This window comes from Astatotilapia calliptera, chromosome 4 (assembly GCF_900246225.1).
Source record: "Astatotilapia calliptera chromosome 4, fAstCal1.2, whole genome shotgun sequence".
Taxonomy (NCBI): domain Eukaryota; kingdom Metazoa; phylum Chordata; class Actinopteri; order Cichliformes; family Cichlidae; genus Astatotilapia; species Astatotilapia calliptera.
The window spans coordinates 25994975-26006318 of record NC_039305.1 but is presented as its reverse complement, the minus strand read 5'-3'; the positions used below and the strand labels follow the sequence as shown (position 1 = coordinate 26006318).

Sequence of the window (11344 nt, the reverse complement as noted above, 5' to 3'; positions counted from 1 at the left end):
ATTTACTGGCATTGGCCTCAGGGGAGAGAGCTGACTGCAGGGAGCTTTGACAGCGTTACCCACGTAAGTAATATCATCTTCGCAAAAAATGATTCATTGTGTAACAGAAGTTGAGGTATGCTGGCAGTAAAACGTGGAATAATAAAGGAGATTCCATATAAAAGATGCACTGATGCAAATGTATCTTCAGCCAAAGGATCTGTGGAATGTGGAAATGTGAAATGAAAGATCTTACACTTGTGATGACTTTAGAATAGCATTATTGATTTCTTCATAAAACAGCCTCACGCTGCATTCGATTTTGTGCTGACGTCTAAATGGTTTTCTACTTCATTCCAGTATTTCCCTTTAATAGGGTATTTAAAAGTAGAATGGGAGGCACTTCAGCAGAGCCAGTTCCCAGTTTGGATTCAGGAGACAAACACCCTCTCTACTTTTAAGATTAGACTTAAAACTTTTCTTATCGATAAAGCTTACAGTCAGGGATGGATCGGGTGATCCTGAACTCTTACTTAGTTATGCTGCAATAAGTCTGGGCTGCTGTCAGCTTTCCATGATGTTTATATGCCACTCCAGATTTAATTATTAGTTATTATTACTTTCTGGTTCTCTTCCACACTGTCATTTGTCTTGTCTTCCTCCCTTCACCCCCAACCGGTCACAGCAGATGGTCGCCCCTTCCTGAGCCTGGTCCTGTTGGAGGTTCCTTCCGGCTTAAAGGGAGTTTTTCCTTCCCACTGTCTTTACAATATAAAGTGACTTGAAATGACTGTTTGTTTGTTTTTTGACTCGGTGGTACATAAATAAAAACATTAAAATGTATTGTTCAGTTCAAAACTCTATCTGCTAGAGGCAAGTAAGATTTTACATTAAAACTCATATGATGTAAAATGTTTATATAATTGCTAAACACATGGAAAAGTTCTTGAACATAAGTGCAGGGATAAAAAAGCTTTTTCAATTTTTTATTCAACCAAATTATCAAGTATAAAAACAATTATTCTGTGCGGGGTGGGGCGGTGGGGGGGTCATGGCAAAAGAAACTAGCAATGCTAAACTAGAAATCCTTTCTTTCATAACAGTTCAACATTCTCTGACAATGTCTTCCTAAAAAAAAATGTGACCAACTCTTTCATACAAAACTCATCCACATCTTTATTTTAATACACATGCTGACTATTTCAAATCCCCCCTAATTTCAACAGGATTCAAATTCCATGACCCTCCCTTTTGAGCCATTCCTTGTTGCAAAGACCCACTCGTGGTTCAACTTAAACTTTCAGGCAGATGGTCCCTCATTATCTTTAAGCATTCTGAGACAGGATGCATAACTCACCATAAAACCATAAAATTTCCACCCTCATGTTTCACAGCTGGTATGAGGTTGCTCCACTGAAAAGCTGTCTTAATTATTTTGTACCAAACATGTCTGTCTTACCAGAGCATTTGTCATTACTCCAAATGCTCTGGTGTTTTTCCGTTTCATTGAAAAACTGTAACATTAACGGTATGTACTCTTTACAGCTCCTCTCACTCTGTCTTAAGAGTAGAAGAGGGTGAGTTCATTCAAGAATTGATAGTATCGATATAAATGTTGGTATTGATATTGGATCAATACTAGTGTGACAGGATCGATACTTTGTTTCTACCCTCAGTGTTCAGTATACATCCAACTGAATTGTGTTAAATATTTTTTTTCTTTGGAAATGAAAAAATGTACCTAAAACCACTGTGGACTATGAAAAATGTCTGAACCTTTTTGTGTTGACTGTCACATCATGTTATATGTTATTTATAGCCTGTAGCACATTTAAAGAACAGAAACTGACTGGAAGTGCCTTAGAGACGGACACATTTACGTTCCAGGTCTGTTTTTCCAAAAAACTGTTTCAGGATCCATGAAAAAAGCTGAGAGGTGTGTATTTGTTGTGGAACGCAAAACAGTGATTTAATGGTCATTAAGATCTGTTCATAATTTGCAAAATTGATGATGATTGATCTCAGAAATCGTGACACACTGCTCTCCCCTGCCTTGAGCTGCTTTTAAAGGTTAAACGTATATTTATATTTGGATCTAAATGCTTATCCAATGCAACTGTATTAATCTTATAACATCATTGGGGTGATTTTCTACCGAATTTGTTTTGACTTTAGAAGTGCATCACGTTCATAATATTTTATTTGTATTCAGGATTTTAAATGACCGGCCTGTATGACCACAAATCAAGCTATATACAGGGCTCTCTTAGGTCATTCGTGTGTGGGGAAAGTGGGAGGGGGCAGCTACACAATCATAAGCCTTCTTATGAAGGCGAAGTTGGGTGCAGTGGGAGAGGAGCGCGCAGTGCTGCAACTGGACGGCGCAGCGGCTCGCATTGTCCCGGCCATGACGAGATGCTGTTTGTGACAGCGGTGTCGGGATGATAATGAACGTCTTCAGTAAGTGTTGGGATGGACGAGGGAGGTTTTAAGTCAGAGCGCGGTGGAATAACAGTGTGCTGTTGTGTCTCTTGGCTCCTCCGCGATGGTGGCACCCCCGTGCGCTTTCCCCTCTGCTATCCGGACAAGGGACGCTGGCAGAGGAGTGACAGACCGGAATCGGAATTCCTACAATTATCAGTCTCAGAATAGCTCGGCACGGGAGTAGAGGTACTGTCATGGAGAAACAGAGCAGAGCCAACAAGGAGGAAATGCTGACATCGAAGGAGGAGAAGCGCAAAGAGAAGAAGCCGAAATCTGGGAAGCTTTTCCGCAAAAAATCGTTAAAGTCTGTGGGGAGTTTTATGAACAGAATTATCAAAACTTTGGGCACTTTCACCCACTTTGGAGACGCTGACGCGCAGGACGCGGAGGATGATGATGGAGGGTTTCGGAATGGCGCACCTTGCACCCTCAGCGCCAGCTCAGGAATAATCAGAGAGGATGTACAAGTAGTTCGGGATCGGGTAGTGAAAAACACTTCGAGCACGTCGTCTTCTCTGTGCACCGGCAGAGAGAAACTACTTTACCAATACGGAGACAAAATCCCAGGTGTGCTGGGACTGAAAAACCACGGCAACACCTGTTTCATGAACGCCGTGGTCCAGTGTTTGAGCAACACCGACCTGCTCGCGGAGTATCTGGGACTGGAGCGATACAAGATGGACATGAGCCAAACCAGAATGAACGGGGTGGTGAAAAGCGACGGGACGAGGCATGTCAGGGGAGAAGTCACGGAGCACTTGGCGTCACTTGTCAGAGCCCTCTGGACTCTGGAGTACACCCCTCAGCTGTCTGTGGATTTCAAGGTACACCGCCCCCCCACACCACCACCACCACCCCGAATTTAGTCTGCAGGTGGTTGTGAGTTGTCTAACGTGAAAGGCACACATAGGCACAAAATGAAAGGTACTGGAAACAGTATTAAAAAGGGCACTGTAGCAACCAGTTAGTTACTGCATTATTAGCTCCTTGGTAAGTACAGGTGTTCTGTTTAGACACACATAATCACATGTTATTCAGACAGTATGCCTTTAACACCACTATGATTATTCTCAGTGTCCTGTTCAGATGATTATCATTTTGTATAATAGCACAGCACCAACTCCTCTGCCATGGTCAACAACAAGGGCGCAGTGCTTTGCCCTGACACTCCAGGGTTTCCCTGACAGGTGATAATGACACTGGTGCTCAGAGTTGCAGCAGTCTGAGGGCACAAGGTGAGCAGGTGCCTGGCTCTCATGCTGTTGCTGGGTTTGCACATGAAGACTTGATGGATACTACTAACAAAAACTTTAAAAAGGTTCACTCTGCTCGCATTATTTTATGAGCACTGGGTTAGAAGAGGTTAAGGGAAAAATCGTTTAGATTTACCTGACTTGGTCACCTCTATTTTACAGTATTTATTTATAGTAGGTGAAAAAGTTGTGATGCAAAGTGAGCACCAGAAAGAGATGATTTACTTTACACTTAAGAGACTTTCTTCCTTGAGGATCAGGGACAGTGAGCACTATCAGGAGACCCTCAGGCTTTTCCTACTCTACCCACGCTGAAGATAGGAGGGGAAATGCAACTGTACTTTATCTGCCTGAAGCTCTTCTTTGCTCTGGATTTCTCTGAGCCTTAGCTCAATGCAAGAAGTAGATAATATTGGAGCGGCGAACAAAGAGACTCACAATGGATCTATTCTTGGAAATGCTAATTACTCTGTGAAGATGACTGCTGAAAGATCTTGACCCCTGCAGCACAGACACGTGCATGATTTTTTGTCACACCTCATTGTGGTTACAGAGAAGCGGAAGGTTTACCTGAAAGCCAGATAGCCAGATTATCAGGATTTCGCAGCCTATAAACGGAGTGTTGATCATCACGGAGGTTATTTTTTTTTTGTCTTGACTCTTTTGCTGTCCCATTTGTTGTTCTCTCCGAAAAAGTCCCCCATCAAACATAATTGATGCTGCCAATAATTTTTCGATCCCACACTTTCATTTCCTTCTGATCTCGGGAGACTCTGATATCACATTTTATTACTAAAACAATAAGAGGAGAGCACAGAAACATCTTGCCAAGATTAAAAGAAAAAGAAAAAAAAACCCTCTTCTTTATATGTGATGAGATGTTTCCTGCTATAAACAGACAAACACACACACACACACACACACACACACACACACACACACACACACACACACACACACACACACACACACACACACACACACACTGGATTTCTTGGCTGTGGTTTGTGACCATAGGAGGTCCAGAGTTCGTGCTGTCTGGGTTTTCTGAAATTGCCTGTTGAGTAATACCACAGCTGCCTGAAGGGAGGCATTATAAAATGATCAGATAGCTCTGAGGCCTGTTTCTAAGAGGCTAAATTAGCTCCCAGTTGCAGGAACTCCAGACAGCACAAACCAATAATAAACAATTCTCCACAAAGGACTAAGCTTTGCTTTAGTAGCTCTATTAATCTAGTCGTTTTTTAAGTTGATTATCTTTCTTTACTGGTATCTGAAAGTTGCGTCTTTTGTCAGAAGAGGACAAACCACAGTACCCATCTTCATATCAAATTGACTTTTATAAGAAAAGATAAAAGGCCAGGCTTGGAAAGGGTTCTCATTTTGAAAAGGACCCTAGGTAGAATTTATAGTGCCGCACTTTATATTTTAAGTAATGATGCTGCTGGTGGTGTAAATGTCGAATCATCCTGGTTTGATCAGCAGATCTTTACAGTTAATGACTCAGCAGAGGTCTGTTCCAGTCCTGCTGTGGAGGAAAAACAAGCTTTGTGCTACATTCCAGTACCACCTGGCTTATAGGACAGCACAGGTAGAAGGAGGGAGGCAGCTTTTATAAGTATTTGCAAAAAAACCAGAAAAAAAAAAGATTAAGTACCTCTGGGTTGCTTTGTGATAACACCAGCACTGGCAGTGTGTCCAAGGCTTCGGCTCCCACTGACGTGTCTCTCACATTGCGGCTGAGGTGCCGAGTTTCTTCAACCTGTGAGCAGATGTGTTGTTTTGATCTGTTCATCGTCGCCCCCCCAACGGGGTGGTGTGTTTGCACAGAGGGGCCTAGATAGGAACGGAGCCTGAAACTCAAACAATTACTCAACAGCCAGTTTACTGGTTTCCATAACATGAGAGGCCTGAGAAAGAAGGGAGTTTGGGAGTTAGGGTGAGCAGGCGCGACGGCTGGACGGGAATCCTCCTAGCGGCGTGTATTGATAGGCCGGTTTGGGAAGCATATGCTGTGGTGAAAGTGGGTCTTTGTCACAGGTATGTGTGAGTAATTACGAGCTCCATGTTAAGGTTTGCACAATTATCTATGCTGCAGGGTGCAGAACGTGACTCACAAAGAGATCTACATTAGACTGCAGTGATAGTGATAATGGTCATAGTGTTGTGAGCAGTGTTGGTCAAGTTACTTGAAAAAAGTAATCAGTAACTAATTACTGATTACTTCCCCCAAAAAAGTAATCCTGTTACTTTACTGATCACTTATTTTCAAAAGTAATTAATTACTTAGTTACTTAGTTACTTTTTAAAAACACGATTTACAACCCGAATAGGTGATAAAGCGATAGATCTTTCAGCCAAATTCTACTTTTTCTACATAATCCATCATACAAAATGTAATCAAATGGAAAAGTCCTTTTTTAAAACTTGTTTTATTAGTTTTAATCTTTTAACTTTATGCATCAAGCAAAAATTTAATTATATGCATTTCTTCTTCTTCTTCTTCTTCTTCTTCTGACTGGAAGAAATTTGTTTAATATTTAAACCTATTTTCTGCACATTCCAGCACATAAAATATGTATATTATGTAAAATCAAACTTAAAGTAAGGTCAGTACTTCCACGCTTTAAACGCTGCACGCTTGTACTCTCTACCGCACTTGATATATTATCCATTGTTGATTAAGTAAAAAATATGTATATTTTATGTGCTGACTAGCGGTCCTATTGCTCTATTTTCACCTGTAAAGCAGGGGTGGCGTAGGCGGAGGTTTACCCTGGTGCAGGTGTGCCGCAGCGGTCAGTGGAAGAATCCGCGAGTTCCGTCGTAGAGCACTCGGTGCTTGCTTGGAAGTTTAGGGGATTTTTTTCGCTGTAAAAAGAAGTTTTCTTCCCAGGCACAATGCTAATGGACGCTAATGTTTTTGTCACTTTTTATGGAATCAAACTTAAAGTAAGGTCAGTACTTCCACGCTTTAAACGCTGCACGCTTGTACTCTCTACCGCACTTGATATATTATCCATTGTTGATCTGCACACAGATGTTGCCACACTTGCTTATGTCACTGTCATGAGACATTCTCGCAAAAAATCTCGGTTTTAGTAACTCAGTAACGCAGCGTTCCTACGGGAAACTAACGGTAATCTAATTACCGTTTTTGCAATAGTAATCCCTTACTTTACTCGTTACTTGAAGAAAAGAAATGCGCGTTACAAGTAACTGGTTGTGAGGTTGTTGTTATTTTAACTGAATCAAAAATACACAAAAAATATTTTAATAATTCATTTGATTACATTTAAGTTTTCCATGTAATATTGTTACATAAATACAAAATGATCAATTTAATGGAATCTTACTATGTATATATATACATATATATATATGAATGTGCGAGTGAATGTGAGTGTGAATGGTTGTCTGTCCCTATGTGTTAGCCCTGCGACAGACTGGCGACCTGTCCAGGATGTACCCTGCCTCTCGCCCTATGACAGCTGGGATAGGCTCCAGCGCCCCCCCCCCCCCCCCCCGACCCTGAAAAGGATAAGCGGAAGCGAATGGATGGATGGATGGATGGATGGATATATATATATATATATATATATATATATATATATATATATACATACCAAGCATATTTTTAATTGGTTAATGATTAATTATATGAATAAATACGCCTTTGATTTTATATATTTTTGTTGCATATTATTGAATATTATTGCTTCATAAATATTTGGAGGGCAAAAAACTATGAAGGAAGTAAGCACCGAGAGTTATATCACCAATGGTTAAAAAGGAACAATAATAATTTTAACAAGCGCCTGAAATCATAGGTTGAATGTTTAAATAGCTAAGTGTAAATGGATGAAATATAAAGCTGAACTTAAAAAAAAGTAAATAGTTAACTGATGATGGATGAACTGCATAAATATTTAACATTGTCTAAATACAGTGGCTTGTTATCATTATATCAGAGACACCAAAACAACAAAAAACAAAAACATGGCCTTTTCCACAGCCTTAATTATATCACTGACACAATTGCCACCTTCAGAGGGCTGATGGTAATTACTGTTATTACTTTGCTGTAATGACTAGCTGCACAAAAGCTTTAGGTTAGCGCAGGTCATGGTTCACAGTTAATGTCAAAGCATTTCTTCAAAACGAGCCTGAATGCCTCAGGCTTGTTCCCCGGCTGTAAACGACTGCTGTACTAGACTGATTTTCCCCTGATTGGTCTCATTCAGAAATATCTGTAATGTAAGGTATGATAGTGCGATCCTAGGCTGGGCTGTTGGACCGAATGTAAAGTCTGTTTAGATCTTACAAGACACATATTTGAGACTGCAGAGGGTTTATTTCAAACACTGGTACATGCCTAAGACTTTTCATAGTAAAGGTACACCATCTATACTGGTAAAAATAAGCCATCACTGCCAGTGTCACTTTACCCATAACCCAGTGTTCATGGTCTGACTCTGCAAATAGCTCTGATTAGAAGTCACCATAGTCTACCATAATAAAATATGTAGCTTCTGCACAATCTCATATTATGTTGATAGTTCGTGTAGCAGCATCATAGTTTTGATTTTTTTTAAAAAAGACCACACTTGGAAGAAGTTTGCCTTCAGAACTTCCAGTTTTTGATACACAATTAACAGTGTGAAAGGTCCAATTAAAAAAAAAGTCACAATCCTTCCCTAAACAAAAATAAACCCCAACTGGCAATTGGTTTTGGGGTTTCTTTTTGCAGAATAAGACCTCTAAGTCCAAAAATTATAAGGTACTTAATGACAGTCCTGGAAGGGAATTAGTGTGATGCTCCAGTGGCAACATGAACATGGTGATATCACATACACAGTAGCTTCCAGGTGTTATCTTCAATTCAATTCAATTCAATTCAATTCAATTCAATTCAATTCAATTCCGCTTTATTTACATAGCATCAACTCAAGGCTCCTTGTATTGTAGGATAGAGCCCCTACAACAACACAGAGAAATCCCCCTGTGAGCAAGCACTTGGTGACAGTGGGAAGGAAAAAATCCCTTTTTTCCAGGAAGGAACGTCGGAAAGAACCAGGCTCAGGGGGCGGCAGCCATCTGTCGTGATTGGTGGAGGGTGAGATGAGGAACACAAGACAAGCGACATAGTGTGGAAGAGAGCCAGGGAAAATAACAAGTAATAATTTAAGTGTGGTGTATGAACACATAGTGAGTGAGGCCCGCAATATTTGCAAAAACATACATAATTTCATATATATTTTCCTCAGGGATTATTAAAGTATTCTGATTCTGAAAAAGAGTCTGTTCAGATGCTTCAGTTTTATTGTTTTATGACCTCACAAATGACTTGGCTCGTGATTAATTTTAAAAGCTAAAAATTCTCAATAATGTTCTGACAGCATAGGCTTTGTAGCGAGTTGACACTGTTGTGTCAGCTGATGGGGACGCCTCCTAAATGAGGAGAGATTTCATGTCTCAGCTGACCTTGAGAATGCCTCCAGAAGAGGCTGAGGAGGTGGCCTAAGATGGGTCTTGGCTTCTCCAGAAGTCTTCCAGACTCAGATGTGGGATAGCAAATGGAATAACAGTGAATGGATTGATACTATATATTTTTAGATTATATTGATATACGCTACCAAGAACAAAGACTGTGTACTATAGAGCTAATGTTATCTGAGCATTTTCACAGAAGGAGGCCGGGTGAATCATAAACTGTTGAAAGTGTCAGGGTCCTCACAGGGTTAACATAATGGAAATGTTGGTCAACAGAGGCGTGGATTTCCAGTTGTTTCAACTAAAAATAGCAGCTCTGTATTCATTAACTGTGGTGTCTCTTCCGACTGCCGTATCTTGTAGCTATTGCAGTGACAAAACTCTTCACTTTTTGCTTCCTCGAGATGTATGAGGCAAGGGAAACTTCACTTTCATGACAAGATCAGAAGACAAGATTAGAGAACCTTATTGCTCAGCCGAGATTATGCCAGCATTTTTTATGTTTATGAATTTTTATGTTCACTTTTTGCTCCTGTCCACATTTCAGTAATTACTTTGAAGAGGCAGTCCCAGCTCCACATCTATTCCTCTATCCTCCTAACAAACAGCTGCACACAGTCAGGCTGGACAGCTGCCCAGCACAACTGCACCTTTTATATTGCGAGCTGAAGCAAAATTCATTTACTTGCTTTTGCACAAGGACACTTCAGGGCTGGTTTAGCTGTTTTTTGTTTTGTTTTTTTAAATTCAGCATATCTACCCATTTATTAAAGAACTGAAATGGTAGCTCTCGACTCCCAATCCTCCAGCTTAGGCAGACACCCTACATCACGTTGGGGTGTAATAGCTTTAAGAGGCATATCACATATTAGTGTCAGTCTTTTGTTCCCTCTGCAATGATCTCTCATCACAGCCTCTGCTTCTCCGGGCTGCCAGCTGCAGTTCACGAAGCAAATTCTTTGCCTAACTGAGTTGTGTGCAATTCACATGTGAAGTGACATTAAACTGTACTTGAGTTGATGCAGTCTTCAACCTGCTTTTAAGCAAAATGTTATCCGCACCTCTTGTTTGATATGAAAATCTTGAAATTTTAGTTAAATTAGACAACAAGGTGGGTAGATGATAAATGCAGATTGGCTAAACTTTTACTAGAAAGCATGTTTTTTTAAGTATTACACAAAAGGCAGATTTTGCACATTCTTAAGTCAAAGCGTGGGCTGGGCTGAGACGAGGGAAGCGTGAAGTGCGTTAGTGCAAATTTGCAATTCTGGGATTCCTCTGATCAGCGTTCTGTGGAGAAGCCCAGGGTACATCTGCCCATTCAGGAGGCTCAGCTATACCAGCGAACACACTGGGGCTGTTAAAACCAGTAAACAAGCAGTCCAAGAGATTCGCATATTGTGGGAGTAACTTGTGTAGAAAGGATATCTTAACGAGGCACTTTTTTGGGTTCTCCTGACACTGCTTTAAATCTAACAGGCTGTCAAATTATAAAACTCAAATAACAACCAAAACAGAATGGGGGAGTATGTGAATGGAATAGATATTATTTTAATGAAGGTTTCTCTCTGAAGTCGATCCATCCGTTGAAATAAATAAATAAATAAAATAAGAGACTTAAATTGTGTCTGCTTTTCTTTTCTTCAGGCTACAGTGTCCAAGTATGGATCACAGTTTCGTGGTAATTCCCAGCACGATGCCCTGGAATTTCTCTTATGGCTTCTGGATCGCGTCCACGAAGACGTCATTCTGGCCTCCCACAATAACAACAACAAGACCAAAGCTCCTGGAAAGGTAGGACTGAAGCAGTTAGCATGTATGTAGTTAATTTCCAAAATTTACATAGAAACTCTTATACATGTGTACTCTTGGAAATGATCTTCGTAAAGTCATAAAAGAGTATACTGAACCATGTAAAATACGTCACATCTGGATCTCAGCTCTACAGACACATCAGTAATAATTTAATATAAATGATCTACTTGCTTAACTAATGCAGAAGTAATACGTGACTAAATATGTGATTTAATGAATAATCTGTTTCTCCTTCTTTGGCTTGATATATTATACAGGCATTGTTATTTCATGAGCTTAAATAATATTTAAGGAGTCATAATTTTGTCAATGTTAATCAA

General features: G+C 40.3%; 1 protein-coding gene across 1 annotated transcript in view; it reads left to right on the top strand.

The window, feature by feature from the left end:
* Window positions 1–2147: 2147 nt before the first annotated feature.
* Window positions 2148–11344, top strand: part of usp43b (ubiquitin specific peptidase 43b) — a 90324-nt gene continuing 81127 nt past the window's right edge. The window contains exons 1-2 of the mRNA XM_026165771.1: window positions 2148–3287; window positions 10857–11003. Of these exons, the coding sequence (XP_026021556.1) occupies window positions 2658–3287; window positions 10857–11003 (777 nt within the window). The 5' untranslated portion in view covers window positions 2148–2657. The remainder of the gene's footprint in view (window positions 3288–10856; window positions 11004–11344) is intronic.